General features: G+C 31.5%; 2 protein-coding genes and 2 long non-coding RNA genes across 9 annotated transcripts; 2 read left to right on the forward strand and 2 right to left on the reverse strand.

Annotated features, from left to right (window-relative positions):
• The first annotated feature begins 99 nt into the window (after positions 1-99).
• LOC145942051 (uncharacterized) lies at positions 100-7,391 on the forward strand. 2 transcript variants are annotated; one of them, XM_083048536.1, is made up of 5 exons: positions 100-2,373; positions 3,598-3,828; positions 3,925-4,151; positions 4,264-4,650; positions 4,905-7,391. In XM_083048536.1, exons 1-5 carry the CDS (start codon positions 2,182-2,184, stop codon positions 5,248-5,250), a joined length of 1,383 nt encoding a protein of 460 aa, XP_082904662.1. In that variant the 5' UTR covers positions 100-2,181; the 3' UTR covers positions 5,251-7,391. The 2 variants fall into 2 exon arrangements, with proteins under 2 accessions (XP_082904662.1, XP_082904663.1); XM_083048537.1 differs by lacking the exon at positions 100-2,373 and adding an exon at positions 3,172-3,360.
• On the reverse strand, positions 4,001-12,361 carry LOC145942057 (uncharacterized). The gene is made up of 4 exons (XR_014426294.1): positions 12,101-12,361; positions 11,859-11,987; positions 4,437-4,571; positions 4,001-4,138 (listed from the first exon to the last, which is right to left on the reverse strand). It is a non-coding gene; the product is annotated as an uncharacterized LOC145942057 (long non-coding RNA).
• Positions 12,362-12,390: 29 nt separating this feature from the next.
• On the forward strand, positions 12,391-21,640 carry Naprt (nicotinate phosphoribosyltransferase). Of its 5 annotated transcripts, none has more exons than XM_083048530.1 (12): positions 12,391-12,494; positions 12,861-13,037; positions 14,412-14,582; positions 14,670-14,796; positions 15,043-15,254; positions 15,998-16,116; positions 16,206-16,399; positions 17,353-17,538; positions 18,735-18,966; positions 19,045-19,365; positions 19,670-19,798; positions 20,090-21,639. In XM_083048530.1, the coding sequence occupies exons 2-12, from the start codon at positions 12,962-12,964 to the stop codon at positions 20,165-20,167; spliced, it is 1,845 nt and encodes a 614-aa protein (XP_082904656.1). In that variant the 5' UTR covers positions 12,391-12,494; positions 12,861-12,961; the 3' UTR covers positions 20,168-21,639. The 5 variants fall into 5 exon arrangements, with proteins under 5 accessions (XP_082904656.1, XP_082904660.1, XP_082904659.1 ...); XM_083048533.1 differs by having other exon boundaries at positions 12,392-12,494; positions 18,735-18,960; positions 20,090-21,635; XM_083048531.1 differs by lacking the exon at positions 12,391-12,494 and adding an exon at positions 12,534-12,713 and having other exon boundaries at positions 20,090-21,640.
• A 416-nt stretch (positions 21,641-22,056) lies between these two features.
• Positions 22,057-23,469, reverse strand: LOC145942056 (uncharacterized). Its single transcript, XR_014426293.1, has 4 exons — positions 23,124-23,469; positions 22,530-22,609; positions 22,310-22,436; positions 22,057-22,225 (listed from the first exon to the last, which is right to left on the reverse strand). It is a non-coding gene; the product is annotated as an uncharacterized LOC145942056 (long non-coding RNA).
• Positions 23,470-23,473: the final 4 nt, after the last annotated feature.

Here is a 23,473-nt window from a genome sequence, read left to right on the forward strand (position 1 = left end):
TTTGTTCTTATGCTCAAAAATTTCAATTTGTTAACTATTTCCATGATTTATTAATTATTCTAGAGAGAAATACTATAGATTATGTTCTTTTCTCATTTATCTGCATTTGTTTCTTTTATTCGTTCTTTTTATCGCGATTGTCAAAAATACTAGCATAATAAATATTTTTGATATAAAAATGATATTTATTTTTCAACAAAAACTGATATAACTAATAATTTTATATATTTTTTTTTTCCACAAATAATAAGTAACAAATGCAGTAACATATACACAAGATGTATTTTTTTAATTTTCTCAAATTTTTTCGGGAATTATAACTTTTTTAAATAAAATTATAATAATATTAAAATAAAAAGAAAATATATAATATTCATATTTTTTTAAAGATAATTTTATTAATACAATTATGGATATATATTTGTATTATTTATTTTTTATACTTTCGTTCAATTTATTACATTTTGTAATAACTATTATACATTACAATTAATTCAGTTTGTCAATGAGATAAGATGCATAACTAGGCATTGATTATAAAGACATCTTTATTATTAATTATTATCAATTATCAGTCATCATTATCATTATTTTATTACATTTTCATAACTCCACACGTATCTGTATCCTCGCAAAAACAATTTTCTCTATTTTTATATATATATTTCGAACAATGAAAAACGACATATATCGCCGGGGAACAAAAAGAGAGAATATAATAAACGTCGATACGAATAATTAATGAAATAATGATTGTATCATTATACGAACGCGATATGTGATTAAGGGCGGGGCGGGATATAGACGGAGAATGGTAATCGGCAGACACACGCGCGCACACATAAACTCCGCGCGCGTATTAATTGCTAATTATTAAGTATTGATTTTTTTAAATGGGGACGCGTAGCGCCAACTCCCGTTCCTCCCCCTCCGCTTAAGGGTGAGGAACGGGGGAGTCGCGTCAAGCGTATCCGCGGACTATTTTCCGCGGCGTGCAAAAACGAAGCGCGCGTAGTAACATCCGCCGCCGCAAGAGAAATGGCGGGAAAGCGCGGGATCGCGAGGCGGATATTACAAGTATACAAGCGCGTTTACGAATAGGAAAAGGCGCGCGGCTTGCTCGCCGGAACGCGCGGTTGACAGGAGGGCGATCGGCGACGCGGACACGTGGTTTCGCGGCGCGAATCGCGCTCGCGCGATCACGATCGAGACGAAAAAAATTGACGAGTCCGCCAAGATGGCGGACTAATTAAGAGAGAGAGAGAGAGAGAGAAAGTGCCCCGCGCGCCGTAGCATTTTATTCTTTGCGCGCCGCATGGCCGCGTCCTTGTCATCGATGTAATAATATGGGATTTTCGGATGCCAGCGGCGCCGCCGCCGTCGACGACGCCGCAGATATATGTATATATATAAAAGCGGAGAGCGTCGCGCGCCGCGCCGCGACGCGGAGCGCCGGCGGAATCCATAAATAAAACAATTGGTTATATACATATGTTTTTCAAATCGACGAATGCTATTATATATTTTGTATTGAGCACTCTCTCGGGGGGGAGAAGGACGGACGGACGAAGGCACGCCGACGCCCGACGACTATCCGCGCGTCTGTTTTTATTAAAGAGTGGCACGACGTCTCGCGTCGCGTCGCGCCGTGCCGTGCCGTGGCCGCGCGGCTTATAATCTCGCCCAATCCGCGGCTTCACTCATAAAGTATACGGCGGAACAAAAAAAGAGGGAAAATCGTTATAGAATAATCAGCGAGGGCCGTCGCTCGCTCGCTCGCTCGTCCGTTCGTCCGTTCGTTCGTTTGTTCGTTCGTTTCGGCGCCGGGAGACATATACACGCGCTTCTTCTCGCTCGCCGCCGCTCCTCGTAACCGAGGATGCGTCGCCGTTCCCCGTTGAGATAACGCGTCTTATTAGCCGTCGTTAAATTCACGCGAGAGAGAAAAAAAAAATAAAAAAATCGCTCGTCGTGACGTTACTATACTAATAATATATTGCGCGAGGATCATCGTAAAGAAAAAGTCTTCCAGCCGTGGAACAGGAAGAAAAAACTCGGTCCTCCCTTCCCCTGGCGTACTATTTTTTTATCATTTTTTCCCTCGCCTCTCTCTCTCCCCCGTCTGTCTCTCGTCCTGCCTTTCTTTCTCCCTTTTTTTTCCCTGCTCCCGTTTTTTGAAATATGGGTACGGCGGCACACGATCTCGAGCAGCAGCGCGATCGGCGAGCGGACGAGGACCGGCGAGGATCCGCGACTCAGTGCCGGATCTGTGCGGCCGACATCGCCCTCGTCGACGACGGGATGCACATCTTCGCGGAGGACGGCCGACGTCATTATCTGCAGACCAAGATACGGAAATATCTGCATATCCTGGTGAGTCCGCGAGCGCGTCTCGCGCGCATTTTTTTCGCTCCTCCCCTCTGCCTTTTTTTTTCAAAATTCGTCTCCCTCTATGCGGCGGCGTCTGTGTACGTGTGTGTATATTGTATATGCGTGTCTGTCACGTGCCGGTCGCGATAAATTTCGGAGAAACTCGCGTTGCCGATTTTCCGGATAAGCAACGATTTCCGGCGATATCGAGAAACGAGAGATATGAATCTGTACAGCAATTTATTTCACGATCGCGCGATTTTGATGCGAAAATCGTCGTATCATATATATGCCGATCTTTCGCGCAAAAAATCTATTGAGAAAAATTATTTCTGCTTGGATAAATTCCTTGGGCTCGAATATCCGATTATATGAGATTGCGAAATAGAGATATAATTGTCAAATTGGTCGTCTCATTAATTTCCTTTTTTTTTTTTTGGGAGGGAAAAGGGGGATTAATGACATTTCCCGAGTCGCGAATAAATCGACTCGTTCGTCTAAAAATAACGACGACATTTTCGGAATTTATAGATGCTTAAGGTGCGCAGTGACGTGTCATTTCGTTTCGCGAAAATTATAATTGTACCGATCCTTAAATCTTAATCAGTCGCGAAATGTCAACGAACTTATCGTATGCGCATAGAATAATACGATAGAGGTGATTATATACGTGCCAAATATATTGTCTGTCGAGCGCGACCATTTTGTGCGGAGCTACAAAAGTGTTAAAAATTAGCATTTTATTGATTGCAATAAGTATACCGTGTTCTGTATATATGTGTACTATATAAGTACTACATCTATAAATATATAATCGGAAATGAGGGCCGCGCGTCGGGGGAGCGGCGTCAGACGGAATAAATTACGGAAAATGCGTCAATCAAAATGTATTGTGTAAAAAAATACGGCGGCTTTTTCTTTAAATAAGCGGCTAGACCTTATTTCTACACGAGCCGAAATTGTCGGCGCTTGTTACGAGCCGGCAGCTAGGTTAATTGCAGGATAAGATAAAAAAATTACAATGCAAATAAGAAATAATAAATATAACGAAAATTAAAAAATAATTTAAACAATAATGAAAATAAAATACAATATTTTGCAGAAAGATAAATATATTTAAATTATGACATGCAAATATAAATAATAATGTAAAAATTTTGCAATAATGTTCTCTTTTGTTACTAAAGATGTTAGAATTATGTACTTATTTTTAAAAATATTTTTTAGGTGTCATTGGAGGACAAATTTTCAAAAATGGTCTGTTCTATATGCATTAAGAGACTGGAGGGTGTCCATCGCTTTGCAATGATGGCATACCGTACCCAAGAAAAGTTGAGATCACAGCTCTATAGTAACATTGACAATACAAATCTTGTACAAGATGATGAAATGCAGAATATTAAAGATACTTCAAAAAAGACAGAAGATCGAGGGTTGTTACATTCAATATTGACAAAGGTACGTGTTATATATTGTAATTTTATTTCTAGTAGTTTTATTTATATTACATGTGTTTATGTATAACGTATAAATCATTATCACTATGTTCTGCAGGGTGTGATAGAAATTTTAACTGAAGATGAGCCATTGGAACCATCGGAATTAAATTCCCAAGAGGACAAACGTCACACTCCAAGCATGGAGGAAATGGAGGTAAAAGTGGATCCAATGTTATTTTTACAATGCGGTATGGAACAGTCTGCATCGGAAGCTTCAGATTCTTCGGACGAGGAAGAAATAATAGGAACACATTCACCTGAGCCACTACCTTTAACAAACAAGTAGAAATTTTTTTACTATTAATATAAAGCATAATATTATATATAAAACTGTTGTTTATCTAACAAAATCAACAGCTGGACTTATTTAACACAAGTTCGTTATTTATTCTAGAAATATTGAACCAGAAGAAGAAGATGAAGAGAAAGATGAAAGCGAGTCTAAATTGCACGAGGACAGTGAAAAAATTACGTCTAACGCATCAACCAAACCGCATGAATGTGCAATATGTGCCCGATCTTTTATATCGCAAATCGGTTTGCAAAATCACTTGTGGTCACACTTACCCAGAGAAAGAAGATTTGACGGAAAGCCTATTTTACGATCTCAACATGTTTATTCCACAAATGGTGTACTTCACACAAACAATGATAATAATTCGTCCAGCAATTTCATCTGTCCAATCTGCAGTAAAAAGATTTCTACAAAGGGAAATTTGAAGGTGCATTTAGAGACCCACAGGCCTAAGGGAAAATATGGATGCGACATATGTGGCAGAATGTGCGTTTGTATTGCATTGTAATAACCGTCATAACACTTAATTTATAAGAATTTTATTAAGACATATAAAATATTAGAATTGTAGTTAAATTCTTAGATAATAATTAAATTATTTTGTACAATTTGCATATTAATACTTTTTATATTCCAAGTTTTTAATTTTATAATATATGTTAATCATTATCTGTTAATTTGCTAATTATTTTCAAGAGATTTCCATAAATATTCACTAAAGATAATTTTATTTCTTACAGTTTTAAAACGCAATCGAATCTGTTCAGACACAAGGAATATCATGGTGGCATACAGTTTCCATGTAACGTATGCGGGAGAGTATATCCAACAAATTCAACGTTACGTGCCCATAGTATAACGCATTCGGATTTAAGACCGCACGCATGCCCACTTTGTGATAAGACGTTCAAGCGAAATCAGGATCTAAAATTCCACATAAATCAGCATACGGGTGCGAGGCCTTATCAGTGTCCTTACTGTCCGAAAGCTTTCGCGAGCTCCGGCAACTGTTTTTCACATCGTAAAAGAATGCATCCTCGGGAGGTCCATCGGGATCGACAAAGAGCGGCGGATTTAATGAGATGAACCATGGGTAGTCAGTATGAAGACTGGTCTTAGAATCTCAAATTAATATTCTGTCGAGTGATGATCATGTATCAGTATCTGTCGTAAACTTTATTTCCAAAGAGTAACGGTGCTAATGTACGAAAACGGAAAATTTTGTATACTTTATTGTTTTTAACTTATTTATATACATTTAGCATTAAGTATGTTGTTGTTGGTATTATATACTTTGTTAGTTATTTAATGGATATGTCTTTCTACTGTCTGGATAGGAGGATGTTTGTTAATATGAGATATTGGTGAACTTCCATCGTTGTTAGTGAACCTAGCGATGAAGTACTTTACTACAGTAGCAGAGAAAGTAAGTTTGAAATTTCATAACCAGATTTAAGTATTGATACTTCTAGTCTTATTTTCAAAGCATATATATATATATATTAATGCAATTATATACATTACTTTAATAATAGTAAATAATTGTGAAATGTTTTTAGAAATATAAGTATTATTTAAAGTTGATAGATGTTATTTGTTATCAGAAATTAATTTATCAACATATTTTATTTTTGTGATAAAAATATCTCCACACTGCCATTTTACGCATACTTTATTTTTAATATTTCTTTGATACTCTCTCTTAAAACAGTATTGGCGTAGATGGTGAAAATTATTATTTATAATTTATTTTTATAAAAAACGAATTTGTATATGTAGCAAAGTATTGTAAAACTAGTTTTATACTCTATACGTACATACGTGACATTATCTTAACTACTCTGTGATAATTGTATTGGTACTGATCGTTTTTTTATCTGGTTATGAAATTTACAACTCACCGGCTGATATATATAATAGGAATATTATTATATGAGCATATAGATTATACATGATTGTAGCATTATTCAAACAGTGAAGATTCTAAAGAAAGACAGTTATTTTATTCACAACAATCGAGAAGGGAATTTCACAGGGAACTTTATACGGGACATATATATCGACCAAAAAGAGAAAAAAAAAAGAAAATTTGTGGAAAGAAAAAAAGTTTTGTAGTCTGTGACATATTTTTAGCACAATACGAACATCATCATAAATATTAAGACTGTATACGAAAATTATGTGTCAAATTAGGTAGTAATTTTAAGGATAAACACACAAGACCGAACGTTTCAGTCATATGAAACAAATCTAGTCGTCGCAGTATTAATTATCGATAAGCAAGACGTAGAAGCCGTAGTCGATATTATACAAATACGATCGTGACGTTATTCTTATAAGCAAGATATATGAGATAAATGTTAAACAGAAGTCTGAGTAGTTTTATAGGGAGACATAATTAAGTTAATTTATTTATTAGTTCGTGTAAAACGTAGATAATAGTCCGTGCTTCCGTATAATGTATACATCCACACACATGCTGAAACACCGCAGAAAACATAAATAAAGAGTATACACATGTCCGAGAAAGAAGTATAACGCATATAACAGTCAGTACACACATTCACAGAAACAATAATAAGTAGTGTACTATATATCACAGAAATGAAGAAAAATAACACATGTAATCACATAATTAATGCAGCATTATTAGCTCATAGAGATACAAGCGTGTATTTTGCGATTACGTTTTTCTGGATGCTTGCCGACGTATGTTATATATACATACTTATAGAAATAGGCAACAATAAATATGTATATGTATACAAAAATAATCAATTTTTGATAGAAGGAGAGTGTCCGAGGTGATCTAATGCTCGCGGCTCAATCGTCATCATACTTGCATCTTTAGATCTTAGAGAATCAAAAATTGAGTATTTTTCTAAGCGCCAAGACACACCAAAGCCCTAGTAATCGGGACTAGTGATTAACAATACTTCAGAAGTGCCAGTTGTAATGCAAAAAAAAATTAAAGTAGTGTATTCAGCAGCAGACAAATACTGAAGGAACATTTTGTAGAGTTAGTTAGCGAACGGAATACACACCATCTGTGACATATATATATATATATATATAAATAAATTCGTTGTATAAAATATGAGTCGAATTGTATTCTGCATTGACATTCGCATGACAAGAAAGACGCGTGTCGCTTCAAAATTGATACGTGTATTATCGATAATTAAAACGACGACTATGTAATTACGAATAAAAGCGATTTCAAACAACATGTTATTGATCCGAGATGAAGTAAAAATTTTATGACATTTTATCGATGCGTGCATAAATAAACAGCGAAACTGTGAAATGTGATATTGTAATCATGGAGATATCTCGAGAGAAATTTTATGAACGTTTTGTTAAGCTTTACATTTACAATATCGTTTTACTGCAAGCGGATGGACGTTAAAATCTTATCAAAGGAAATGCTTTGATGTCTTCTTATTCAAGATAACTATTGCTTTTCCATTCCAATATACTACGCATATCTCATAATTTATTGTTTATTTAAATTTATTCATCTATAATCTTCTAATGAATGGATTTTTAAGTTTTCCAATAGAGTTAATTGTGTTAAATTAAGATTATATATATATATATAAAGTATTTGATAGAAAATTTACAGACAAAATTGAAAAAATAAAAAAGCTAGTAAAATATACAAATATATATATAATATATATATATTATATATATATTTGTATATTTTACTAGCTTTTATTTTTTCAATTTTATGTCTGTAAATTTTCTATCAAATACTTTATAGATATGATAATTGCAAGTCCATTTTTAATAAAGGATTGACATTAAATGATACTATGGATGATGAATATTTTGATCGCGATAAGATGGCATGTGGAATGAGCAAGTTAAGCCCCTCGCACAATGCCAGGCAACAGGAAATAGGAACAGGAAATAGAAAGTATCCATCAATAAAAGCAGGGAATAATATCTATTCCCTGCTCTTATTGGTGGATATTTTTTATTTCCTGTTCCTATTGCCTGTTGCCTGGCATTGTGCGAGGGACTTTAAACGTAACAAGTAAATTTCCATATATTACTTAAAACTTGGCAAAGACAACAAGAATCTATATCGGGCTCAAAATACATATAAAGTCTATCTCCCCACGTGACACACATATATAGAGATTGAGATATACAAGCGACCAGTTTGCTTCGGTTTATTACGTTTTAAGTTAATGAGGAACAACACAGCTATTAGAATTAATGGTCGTTTAATGATAATTAATGTACTTTTTTCTAGAATTTTAGGATAAGTTTTATTTATACGCGACTGCGTAGTTTCAGATAGTCATATATTTGAATATACTTGATTAATTGGCGTAGTATTTTTCAGATTGTCGCAATATATTTCAGAAATTTATTTGTTTTTCTTATCTGTGGATATATATATATAGTTTTATAAAATTAATGTGCATACTTACATAATGAACAATCTATATAAGTAACACGCAAAACTAATATGATATAAAACATGGTAACTATTGATTTGTTTTAATTGTTAACAGATCAAATGATAAATTTTAATGATTGATGTTTAATGACAAAAGTCACAGTATATTTATTAGATCTTCTATTTACTATGAAAACTAAATGAAAAAATCTGTATCTTTTACAGGAAAGTTTTATTTATAGAAGTCGTGTCAATGTGGAGCGATATGGACATGGTCATAAATAATCTTCGTGCAGTGGAATTTCTATGAAGAACAAATAAGATAATATATTATGCGTCATTAATACATTTTTTGACACATGGAATTACACAGCAACATTAAGAAATATTGATCGCGATAAATTTGGAATCCTTCCTCTACGCTGCGGAGTTACTACTGGTTACCAGTAAATAATTTCATCAAGAAAATTGACATATATGTGAGTTTATATATATACGTTCAAAATATATGCGCATTGCGGATATAAATTATTACAGGCAAAGGATATCTGATTGTCTGTTCCACACATACACAATTTTTATAAAGTGCATAGACACTGTAACATTTCTCTAACAATCATCATAAAATAATATTAAAATTTGTATTAACTTTTATACTATATTATAGCTTATATTTTTTTAAATTTTTTATATTTGTCGTCATTAATATATTTTTTTATTATTAGTAAATGATAATATTTTTTGTAAATTTTTAAAACTACGCGTATACTTTAAATATTATATTTAAATATTTTACTGCTCTTCTCTCTAATAAGAAGAGAAATCGCATTATAACACAAATAGCGAGAAATTATTGCCCTTTGGATTCAGAAAAAGAGTTGATTGATTTGCGTTCCGCAAAGAATAAATTAAAAACCGAAAATGAATTGTAGATCGAAATACAAGTTCAACGGCCCTGATATCGCATATCAGCAATTAATGTCATTCAGTTATAATACTTTTGCAAACTCGATAAAGATATACAGTCTTAGTGCTCGAATGCGTAGTAATACGCAATGGACCTAATAATTAAAATTTATGATTCAATTTTGAGAAATTCACATCTATAGATAGATAGAACGCGCCTGATAAGATATAATTACATAATCGTCTAAGATTTATCAGTATATATTCAACGATGCAGCAAACAACTAAGAATATGCAATTAAATGATAATGTGTAAGTCGCGTGAAATCATTTTATAATCGTTAATTTTTAAATTCACTAATCATATCACACACAAAGAAAATTTATCTAGACAATTGCTAGAGAAAAACCGCTAAATTAATTCTAATAATAGAAGAAGAATAAATCTATCATATCATGAGTCATGAGATAAAATTGTGAAGAATTTTAATATAGACAATTCTTATCTTTCTGTAATATAATATTAAAATGACTTTATGCGGAAATTGATTTATTATCAAATATATTATCGAAATAGAGCTTCATGAAAGACTCAAATAAAAGCACTCTGCGGAAAAAAGGGATCCATGTAGATATATTATCTAGTCCACGTAATCCCGATTAAATAAATATAAAACAGTTTTAAATAATATTATAACGAGTAATATAGAATGGTTAATAATGTAAACAACAACTATATTAACATAGTAATTATGCGATATTACGAAAACATTATATATAATGCCAGTAGTGTGATACATTGGAAAAGTGATGAGTCTCGAGGCCCCCTGTAACCCCAACTTCTCTATGTAAGAAAGAGATATGATTCATAAAGTAAAATTCCGCATATATACATAATAATTCTCTTTTTCCCGCAGACGAACTTCGATCGGTCGAAAAGCTTTTTTTTTATTCTTTTCAAGACAGAGACGAGATATTTTGCCGCAGTGCGCGACGTCAATTGCAAGGTCGGTTCAACAACGTTGTTGCCCCTAACGATACATATGTTTAATCGAACTATCATCTAATTGCCATCGTTAAACGCGCACTATTATATATATATTCCACTTCCCTTACCGCGATCTTCAGATGTGATGTAATTCGATCTCTGAAGAAGTATTTATAGGAGGATTTCGTGCGAAATTAAAGATTTTATATACATACATATGCATGTATCATATGTATGTATATAAAGGAAATACGGAATTTATTAGATGATAGTCGACGTGTAAATCTAATTTTTAATTACGAATGTCTTATTAAAGAAAAATCAATTAATATAAATTCATTAAAAAGTGTCGTTATAAAGTTATACGCGAATTTTTAAAGGCATTCTGTCTATTCGATACTTCAATCGATCTTTCTTTGACGTATAATTGTATTCTTCTGTTAATTTGAAGTAAACTTTAATAGAGTAATTTTAAATTAAACTTTACATTTATAAAAATACATAATATCAAAAATTGAAAACATATATGATAAATGCGGTGACTTATAAAATTTTAATAGAGCAATTAAGTAGCGATTAAAAGAATGATTAAAGTATCTTGTGTGTGATCGTTATTTGCATTTAAGAAAAACTTCACGAAATTATATATGCATGCAAACATTTTTTTTGTTACATAGATTTTGTTACAAGATTATGCGTATAATTGTCGTCCTTTTAAATGAAACTTTATAGTAATTTAAATTAAACTTTATACTTATAAAAATACATATAATATCGAAAATTGGAAAAATATATGATAAATACGATGACACTTTATTTTCCATATTTTTCCTAGGAAAAGATTTGTAAAATTAAAAACGTTAGAATATTTTTCAATTTTAACACAACGTGTATAACGATTAAGAGAATGATTAAAGTAATATCGCATCGATCGATATTTGCAGAGAAAAACTTCACGGAAATAAAATTATACGCACGTAAACAATTTTTTTTATCATTGCGTTATATTCGTTGTTACATAAAGATGATGCATATAATAATAATATATGCCATCCTTTAATGTCTCTAATCTAGTATTATATTATTGCATAATTAATTTATATATGAAATTTGAGAATTTTTATATAAAAGAAAAAGAAAAAAGCTCTATATATATATATATATATATATATATATATATATATATATATATAGAGCTTTTTTCTTATATATATATATATATTCATATATATATATATATATATATCAATGAAAAAGAATCATATATTATTTATAAATTTTCGAAGATGAAATCAAACAAAATGTTAACATACATATATATGTGAGCTTCGAAAGAAAAAAAGATAAAAACTAATGTAAAAACTAATAGTAGTGCGTGCATCTAACCTGAATGAATTTTTCATTCTTTATCATCGGGCAAATTTATAAAGCATTCTTCTTCTCTCTCCAATGAATACATCTTTCCTCTTGCAACGCATCATCACTCGTGTTTTTATATCTTTCAAAAAAATTACACTGAAAAAAAACAAGAAAAAATGAGGCAATACGCTAGACTTCATATATATATGTATATATATATATATATATATATATATATGTATTATGTGTGTGTATGAATTTATACGTACATCTGTCTATATATTTCTTTTCTTCTTCTTCTCCAAATAAAAAGATAAAAAAAGCCATCGATTCGCGTGTGCGAAATCGATGATGCTTCGCCTCTAATCTCGTCAGCCATTAATTATATACTCGCGCGCGGGAAAATAGATAAGAGATGTAAGCGCGCGCTCAGTTTCGGGCGTCTAGTGATTTTCTACGAAGGCGACGGTGATTGGCGGAATCCGCGGGGTGACAGGCTGGCGTCAAACGTCCTTCAACGTTCCCTATCGATTCCCGCGCGCCTGTAACATAGCACATATATATACATCGCGGCCCGCGCCGAAGCATGCTAGTTATTGCTATCACGTCGACGTTGTCGGTTGGTGACGGTGCGGTCTTTGCCGGTCTTTCATCGGTAGCGAGGTTTGTCCGAGCGTTCCTATTTTTTCTATTTTATTTTTTTCTACACACCTGCACTTTCTTGTGCCTTTTTTCCCTCCGCTTGCACGAAACGCGCGAGTTGCATAGTTTACCTACATCGGGTCGAGCGAGTTTTCATTCGGGCCTTACGCGAGAGAATCGGGGAAAGAAAATTTCACATCGATAATGAGGCGTTTAACTTAGAAAACTGGCGCAAGTATCGTAAGCTAATGTGTCCCGATAACCGTGTGTGTGTTATCTTTCAAATATATAGATAAATCTTAGATAAATCTTAGAGGTTAGATGCGCGCGATATTGCAATCGTTGCAACATGCAACGTAAGTATATCTGTCTTGTTTTTTGATGCAGAAAGTGAAGGGTGACAACAACGGAGAATCGGCGGGGGACGAGGAACGGAGAGAGACGTCACTTTCCCGGAGCGAAGCACGCACGCGAAGCGGCCCTGCAAAATGTCAGCGGACGACGACGGCGGGAGGACGTGTTGCAATTCGCGGCAGAACGGCGTCGTCCAACCGTTGCTGACAGGTACATACAGATCACGAGGTCCTCCTTTCCCTAGGAACTCGTCGATACCATCATGCGCGTCGAACTAACCTCAACGTCGCCTTCCTTGTGTCGCGGCATATTTTTTAATGACTGGCAAAATTCAAGGCAAAGTTGTGAGGAAAAATTTAATAATAAATGTACCAGCTTTTTTCAGTCAAAAGCGCAAAAGGGAACAAATTCATGTTATGTCATGTAAACACTCTAGAAAGGAGCGAAATTTATTTCAATATAAAAAGAATGTTAAAAACTTTAAAAAATGAAAATAAATAGACGCAGATATGTAGCGGGAAATTGTGTTTTTAACATTCTTTTTTTTTTTTTTTAATATGAATTAGAGATCATGTTCCATTCACGTGCACAGGGAACAATTTTCACAAACTCTCGCGCGTTTGATTGTAAACATGTTTGCGTATCTCCGATGGATTTGGAGATAAAAAGCGAGGTCGTGCAAAACGTGATCTCGTCGTAAAAAGTCTCGTCGACAATAGCGAGTCGAAAAAGCAACGTTCGCGATAAGTTTGCACACGCGAAATTAGGTTAAATTATTTATGACCGCGACACCGGAAAAAGCACTTAATTCATCCTTGCACGAATGCATGATGGAAGAGCATGATTATGCTTGTAAATATGGACTGATCGTCACGATGATGTCAGTCACGTGCGTTTCAACATCTCAAGAGAGAGAGAGAGAGAGAGAAGGAGAGAGATATTGGCATACCTTACAGAAATCCATCTTACAGAAATCAACATAAGATTACTTAACATGCGACATAAAATTATACCTTTTTTAGAAATCCATATTTTCTTTGCTATTTTTACTGCACATATAATTTCCAATATAAAACAATTGTGCAATTTGTTCTGCCAGCAAAAAACGCAATGTACATATTACGCAGTTTTTAATATGTAAAATGTAAATCATCATTAAAAATATCAAATATGTGGTTTAAATCTTTTAGTTTAAATAATTGTTTCTTGTATGACTTTTTTATTATTAATTAGGAAAATTTTATTAATAATAAGTCCCAATCTGTTTTATACAGGGTGTTTCATTTTAATTGACGCATTGAAATAAGTGGAGAAAGACACGTGGGATTGAAAAACGTTTGAGACAAAAGTTGTATGGATCGGAGGGGGAAATAAGGCCATCTTATTTCCCCCTCCGATCCATACAACTTTTGTCTCAAACGTTTTTCAATCCCACGTGTCTTTCTCCACTTATTTCAATGCGTCAATTAAAATGAAACACCCTGTATAAGTTCTTTTGAATAGCTAAAATTATCAAATGTTTAGTCATTTTATATATTTAAAGAAGAAATGACGAAAAGGAAATAAGAAGAATATTACTTTCAGATTTGTATCAAATTACCATGGCATATGCCTATTGGAAGAGTGGCAAAATGAATGACCAAGCTGTATTTGATTTGTTCTTTCGCAAAAATCCTTTCCAGGGGGAATTCACAATCTTTGCCGGTCTTGAGGAGTGTATAAAGTTCTTGAATAAGTTTCATTATTCCTCCAGTGGTGTGTACTCACAGACATTAATTGTTATGTATTTTATTTTACTGTGAATTATATTAGATAATTTTATATTACAATTTTCTATTACAGATATCAAGTACCTGAAATCAACTATGCCTGCTACAGTAGACCAAAGATTCTTCGATTATTTGCAAAGTCTTACTGCAAAAGATGTCACGATATATGCTATAGATGAAGGCTCCGTTGTATTTCCAAGGTGAGTTTAAAAGAGAATCTTATCTATTATATTATTCATAAAAATTGCGGCTTCTCAGCAAAGTAGAGTATTATAACAAAGATATAATTAGTTCTTAATTTAGTTTAGAATTATAATTTGTAAAAATAATAACTGAAAGAATATTTTTAATTATATTTTTGTTGGCACACAAGCTTTACTTTCTTTTCTATAAATTGATTGAACAGATTAAAATTTTCAGATCTAACATGATTTAAATGTTTATAGAGTTCCATTACTAAGAGTGGAAGGACCATTGATAATGGTACAGCTTTTAGAAACAACTCTATTAACGTTGGTGAATTATGCAAGTTTAATGGCGACTAATGCGGCGAGGTATCGCATGGTAGCCGGGAAAAATATAACATTACTGGAATTTGGTCTTCGAAGAGCACAGGGACCCGACGGAGGATTAAGCGCATCTAAATACAGCTATGTTGGTAAATACTTTATTTATATTCACTTTGTAATCATGCAAACCACTTTTCGGAGCACTTGAAATGATTTGTCATGGAATATTGATCATTGTGAAATATGTTGTAGTTTAAAGGATGTCTAAGTTTAATTTACTGAACATTTTGCAAAATTTTGCAAGATATATTTTTCGTAAAATCACAATTGTACAAATTGTACAAGTGTAATTTCTTCACAGTTCAGTCTTAGATCTCATTCCTTGACACATATATAATATATTTCAAACTGATAAGAATCACATAAGATTTTAAATGCTCCAAAAAGTGATTGTTTTTGTATTGACTATTTATAATTAGCATTATAGTTATTTATAATTATAATTTGGCTAGTTTAATTTAATAAATGTCATGTATATACATATATAATATATATATATAAAGTCGCAATTTTAATTGCCAGCACTATATAATGAGTGATGGAGGTGTCTGGTACCACTCTGCCACTACACTCGCACACTATACTTAACAATTTCATGAAAAGTGAAATCAATACATTGTTCCACTCAGTACCAGTTGGTACTGCCTAGGTGATGAGTAACAGTTTAGGAGGTCAAGTTGAATGTGTATATATAACTTTTATACACACACACACAGTATATATATATATATATATATATATATGTGGATGGATCTAGATAAAATTTGCAGTCATATATTTGCATATATAAATTAAACTAAATTAAATTAAATTATATTTTGGTGCGTTACAGGTGGATTTGATGGTACTAGTAACGTTTTGGCTGGAAAATTGTTCAATATACCTGTATGCGGTACACATGCACATGCATACATAACATCCTTCACCAGCATCAATGATCTGCATGGAAAAGTAAGCATATTTGATAAAAAATCTGGTTATCGATTAAAACAAATTTTTCGACAAATATAGCAAAAAGAAAAATTATCTCTCTCTTATAGACATTGGCACACAAACAAACGGGCGACATTCTAGATATACTGGAGCTCGCTTGCAAGCATCGCGAAACTATAGCCGACGATTTAGGGGCTTTAGCCTCACAGGCATCTGGTGGAGAATTGGCGGCTTTGATCAGTTACGCCGTCGCTTTCCCGGAAAGATTCACTGCTCTCGTGGACACGTATGATGTTAAAAGGTACGTACTTGCGTTGTATTTGTTTAAAATTTCTAAATTTATGTAAACTTTTTGGTTATATTTTTTTATTTATATAAAATGCATCAACTTTATAGCTTTAAATCATTTCTAATCTTTTGCATGAGCTGCTTTACTATTTGGATTTATTTTTATATGAATGTTTGTTATTAGTATATTATCTCAATTTCACATCTCATAATGTACACTATGTTTTTGTGATTATTATTACATACAAGTGATAATATCTTACTTCTGTTTTATACTAATTCTTTGATATTATAATTTTGACGTTATATTTTTGTCATATTTACTAGTATTATCATGCATTGCAATTGTAGTCATATTTACTAGTAATACTAGAGTATAACATAGTACGCCTAAAATTTATTGATTATATAACATGTTTAAATTATACATAAAATGCACGAATGTATAATATTTCAAAAGGATAGATTCTTTAATAAGTTCAAAATCGATCTATTTAATTCAAAATTGGATTTAAAAGAAAATATGTAAATTACAAAGTTAAAACATTACATATGTATCACATAAACATATTAATTGTTGTTTATATATTTTATATATTTAGTTTATACAGTTTATATATTTTATGTATGTGGTAGTTTTTGCACACATACGCAACAGTTGTTTGCATAGATAATATATATTATCTATGTATATTAATATATGTTTAATTATGAGTTCAAAACTCAATTATATATTACGACTGTACAAAGTCTCTCTTTTACAGTTTTCTCTCATTACTCATCTCCCAGATAGATGAATAAAAAATAATTGGCATACCCTAAAGTAAATCCATATTTTAATGAGACGGAAATATATTCTCTCGTAATTTGATCTCGTTGGCGGCTATGTAATTTAGTTTTGTCAGTCGCCCACAGCTATAACAACACACATGTACACACGGTAGCCTAATAGGAGTGTGTTTATAGCATTGAGGCGTCAGCCAAGGGGCAGGCACAAGTGGCCAGCCTAAATGTAAAGAATAAACTTCTAACTAATGGGTCCAATACACACGCCCAAAACAGTGTGAGAAACAACTCATTTATATCAGAGTCAACTACGCAACTTCAGAATGGCTTTTTAAGACGAGGTGAATTGGGTGAGCTCTATGTGAGGTACGATATTGCTACGTTTGCCTGTTTTGCAAAATGCAGATTTCTTTATTTCCTCTCTCGATTCTCAAAGTTTACGCTTCATGAGCGATACATTTTTTGTGGTACCAAAACTTATTAACACTTTCTAACGTAATACTTTATAAAGATTTAAATCACATTTTTTTAAATAGCATACAGAGAAAGCTAATTTCTATATATTTTTATAAATCAACTCTCCTCTCTCTCTTTCTTTCTCTCTACTCTTTCTTCTTTTATTGAATTCTTTTTTCCTTTAATAGCTGAAATAATATGATAATTTAATTCTCTGCTGTTTTATTTTAGAAGAAATATTCTGTAAAACAGGCAAATTGCAAACTGTTTATATTATCACATCATGTTACTTTCATGACATGCCAGTTAGAAATAAAACGATAAGAATTTCATTTTTCATTACAATTTAGTTGTTAATCTTTTCACATTTGTGATCTTATATAGTGCCCCTCCCAATTCTACCCTTTATTCTCTCAATAATTAATATGAGGACATTTCATTACACAAATGTTACACGAATTCCGATGTATTTTGATTCTTATTTGAACAAATTTCAGCAAATTTTAGTTCTAAAATATTATGTAAAAAGAAATATAATACAAAAGGCGAATATTTTTAAATCAAATTTACTGTGATTTGAAAGTGAATGATATTTATTCTAATTAACAACAATAAATGTGCATATTTAGGTAGTCTCTTAGCCATTTTATTATGCTTAATCTTTTATGTATGAGATATTTCCTGTCTATAATTCTAAATTAAATATAAAAATGTGAATCTGATATTGTAGCGAAAAATACAAAGATAATATGATAAAAAATCCAACAAATTAATTTTTTAATTATCTTGGACAAGTGTGTAGTAAAAGAATTTTCTTAAGTTTTAAAAAAGGAAAGATATATCTTTTATATAAACATACACTTTTCAAATCTTTTAATATTAAATAAGCAAAGAAAAACAAGATTATTTTTATATAATACACTATTAAATTTAACGTTAATAATAATAAATAAGTGTGTTATACAATATTATATAATGTATTATAATATTATAATATACAAAAAGTATGTAATGTGCATGATTAGATTAGTTTTCAATTCAAACATTTAATCATCAAATAGAGCTATCACACAGTAACGTTTCATAGATACATATTTTACAAATAGGAGCGGACTGTTAAACTTCTGCGCGGTAGCATTAGCTCTGAACGACTTGGGATACAGAGCCATCGGGATTCGGATCGACAGCGGCGATCTGGCGTATCTCAGTAACGTAGCGAGGGATATCTTTGAGAAAATTGCCGTCAAGTATAATATACCTTGGTTCGCGAAACTGATGATTTGTGCGTCGAACGACATCAACGAAGAGACCATCATAAGCTTAAACGAGCAGGTAAAGGTGCGAGTAGATTTGCGAATCGCGAATGTACTAACAATAGATAAATATCGTAACATGGAGATGTGAATATTTTTTTAGAGCCACAAAATCGATTGTTTTGGAATCGGGACCCATCTCGTTACGTGTCAGAGACAACCAGCGCTGGGCTGCGTTTATAAAATGGTAGAGATCAACAACGAGCCGAGGATTAAGCTCAGTCAAGAGGTCGGGAAAGTCACGATACCAGGCAGGAAGGACGCCTATAGATTATACGGCTCCGACGGTTATGCATTGATAGATCTCTTGCAGAAAACGACGGAAGAGCCACCGCAAGAAATGCAAAAGGTTCTTTGCAGGCATCCATTTCAACAAACGAAAAGGGCTAATGTTACGCCGTCCCGAGTAGAATCTTTACACAAGGTATAATCTAATTGAAATAATAGATTTTTAGATAATATTGTATAATACATATTATGTACCATATATGAATATATCAAGAAATATTATGCACCGCTCTATTTAGTTTACATTCTTTGATTAATTTGAAATTCTGGAATAATATTTGTTTCTCTAGCTTTTTTAAATTAATAGCAATATGGGATACATAGCAGAAATATTATTTTATAAATAGCTTTATATATGTCATTATTGGTATTATGTATTATCAACATATATATTAATAATATCTATATAAATTGTAATATAAGTAAAAATGTATGCACAGATATACTGGAAAGATGGCAAACTATGTCAACCATTACCAGCATTAAAAGAAATTCGCAACAGAGTACAAGAATCTCTCAATACGTTGCGTAACGATCATAAAAGGATCTTGAATCCAACACCATATAAGGTAAGAATAAATATTTGATATTTTGGAAGCTATTTTCTAAGGACAAATTATTAAATAAAGGATATTTTTTAAAATTGAACTAGGTTTAAAATTGTTTGAAACAAACAAGTTCAACAATCTATTACAATTATACAACAAATATGCAATTTTTTATATTTGTGTCTATAATATTTTAAAATTATTTTCAATTGTATGCATATTATTATAAAATAGGATTCGTATTACTCATTGTGAAATTTTGGGAGTTTACAGGAGATTGTTTACATGTTCTTTTCTTGATATTTGTTACAGGTTGCTGTCAGTGATACTTTATACAAATTTATAGATGAGTTATGGTCTCAAAATGCGCCGATTGGAGAACTACGGTGAAGCATACTACTCTTATACAGAAATATTGTTAAACTAGTCTCTAGCAATTATGAGTGATAACACAGAATCAGGATTTATCGATATATTATGGAAAATATATAATAAATCCTTCGCTAAAAGCAATGATAATTTATCATTGCAATTGAGCATATATATATGCGCATCGTGATTTAATACGATTGCGCTGTAGAATATATCACGAGAAAACAAGGGTCCTAGAAACGTATTTTTTACAATTTCGATTGTTGAAGAATTCGAATTATATTATCATCACGATCTATTTTGGTAAATTTTTTGCAAATCATAGTATAAAACATATTTATATAGTTTTACACAATTTATATAGAACGAATTATTTCGTTACAGAAATCTATTTATAAATCTATATTTTCTGTCGCATATACATACACATGTACTTAATTCTCTTCTTTCTTTTGTTGTTAAGAAAAGTACAAAATAGTACATGTGTGCGTGATTTTAGATATGCACAACTCAAGTTTCTAGAGTTTTAATAATAATTAACTTTCGAAAATTAATCTAAATAAATATATATACACACGATTAAAGTACTGCAAAAAAATGGCAATGTAAGGTAGCATAATTATTTAATTATGTTTCGATTTTATTGTTATACTGTTTTTTCTTTTCTTTTTTCTTCTTTCTTTTTTTGATCAATTTGTTTCAATTGTTATATATGTAAATTTCAATTATTACAATATTTATTACTAGAGACTGCTTTAAAGATTATTCTCGTATAAGTGATACATTCGATTATTTAACATTGTTTACTCAAATATGCAAAGAGTGCAAGCATAATTATTACACATTTTTATCATTTTACATGTATAATATGTATAAAAGTCTATTGATAGAGAAAATTATGTACCAGATGAAAGAAAAGAAAGAAAAGGAGAAGAATGTATTATACCTCAAATTAATATCTGGCAATTAATAGTTGAGCAAATTCAAAAGCCAATCTTTTATTGGCTATGTTTTATGTAAATTCGTATAATGCTTTAATTATTCCACTATTTGTTCAGAAAAGTCTGTCATATTCTTGGCTGAGTAGTTTTTAATATTAGCCTATATTTATAACATAATAATTATAGGTTCTACATTTTAAATCATGATTTATCTTATATTTTTAATATAGATCTGTTGTTCTTTTTTTGTAATGCAATTCGTTTATAGTATTATATACAGTATAATTGTAAAGTATACCCATGTTTTTTATAGTGAGAATAAATAGCATATAACTGTTATACAACAGTTTAATTATCAGATCGTGTTTTCCTATAATCTGTTTTATTCTCTATATTTATAATCTAATTTTTTCAAGTCGGATAATACAAGAGGATTCTAGCTGCTATAATTATATATATACACTAAACTCATACATTATTTTTATACACTATACTTATATGCTATTTGTAAATGTTTGTTTTTTTAAAGCTGCACATTCTATATTCTTTATAGTTACTTGATTCTTCGATTTTATATTAAAAAAAATATTTTTTTTAAATAATATAAAGTTTATTTAAACTTGATTAATATTTTTTGACAGAAATCAGCTGATTAAAGCATTAATTTGCTAATTAAATTTTAAAATAAGAAAGTGTTATAAAAATTAAAATAATGTTTTAAATAACATGTTATAATTCCTTGACTCGATTAATATTTTTAACAGTTATCAGCTGATTTCTGTTAAAAAATATTATTTTAATTAAATTTTTATAATAAAGATTGCTACGAAATCTTATTAATTGTTAATTTGAATTTATGTCATTTCATATTAATATATTAATCTAAACTTTACAATATATTAATTGGTATAAAACTCTATTCCTGAAGAAATATATAGTTACCTCACGAATAATAGAATGCAAAAGAGAATATAAATAAGTGTATTTTTCAACACTGCAGAGGATTAACAACGAAGGGATATGATTATCATTCAAGACTATACACTCCAGTTCAATTACTTCTTCACGAAATGGTTCAAGCGCCTGATCCATTCCATCTCACAAAACGCGTATCTATAGGTCAGAGTGACACATTCTGCAAAATATAAAGGAATCGAATTATAAACATAGAACAATTATGCGATTTGTACTACATATTTTATCTGAATATTTCTGAGACCTTTTGTATCCTCACTGTTCACTGTGTGTATAAAGTTTCATATGACATTGCATTCCTTCGTAATGTCAAATATTTTATTGAGTTACGCTCATTCCCCAGGATGTAGATATTTATCAAGATCTATAGACTGTAAGAGAGATTAGTAATATATATAAAACGATAATACATAGTTATAGTTACGATCTTATTTTTATTGTGATTATGATATATGTATACTTACATCTGTCTCTATCATCTGCAGGTTGAACATTCCCAAAGTGACAATAAAATCTCAGGCAACATTTTGAGAATCAAAGATACCTGGTGGTTAAAATTTACTTTAAACAATTGTAATAAGTCTGTCGATTTGATGCACAAATGCAATTTCACATAATATTATTTGAACAAGATAAATAATCATATTGTATACAAAAATATTTATTCAAATTATATGTATAAAATGATATCTATAATATATATATAATTAACAGGGTAGTTAAATTAATCGACCACACTAGCCAATGAATTTTTCTAAGTTTTTACTTTATCGACCATATGGTTGTGGTCTTTATAAAGTACAACTTGAAATTATTAATTACAAATTTTTCATAAGTCACTTATGAAAAATTTGTAATTAATAATTTCAAGTTGTACTTTATAAAGACCACAACCATATGGTCGATAAAGTAAAAACTTAGAAAAATTCATTGGCTAGTGTGGTCGATTAATTTAACTACCCTGTTGATTATTTTACTAGCGATATAAAAATAAAAAACATATATATATAATTGTTTATCTTAAATCTTATGAACATGTTATAAAGAAGAGAACGTACCTATTTTAAACGTAGTCGCTCATTCTCACTTTATTTCTATTATCGCTTTATCATTATTAATTTCAAATTATATAATATAATCAAACATCTTGAAGTTTTTTAATTTGTTTGTAAACATTAGCTTTGGAAAGCTCGAAATTATAACCTCTGTTTATTCTCAAAGGCTACGTTCCACTTAACGACCGCAACGCTCGCGAGCGTTAAGTGGAACGCAGCCAAAACTAATCTTGAAAATACGTGTTTTTTAAAACCTCTTCGCACAATATGGTCTCCTAATACATACTTCTTTGCAACATATGTTTTGCTATTAACTTCGCCTGGCGACACGGAGAACATACTCTGTAAAGAAG

This window comes from Prenolepis imparis, unplaced genomic scaffold (assembly GCF_030444845.1).
Source record: "Prenolepis imparis isolate NDT839.2.m4 unplaced genomic scaffold, iyPreImpa1.0 SCAF_10, whole genome shotgun sequence".
Lineage (NCBI taxonomy): Eukaryota > Metazoa > Arthropoda > Insecta > Hymenoptera > Formicidae > Prenolepis > Prenolepis imparis.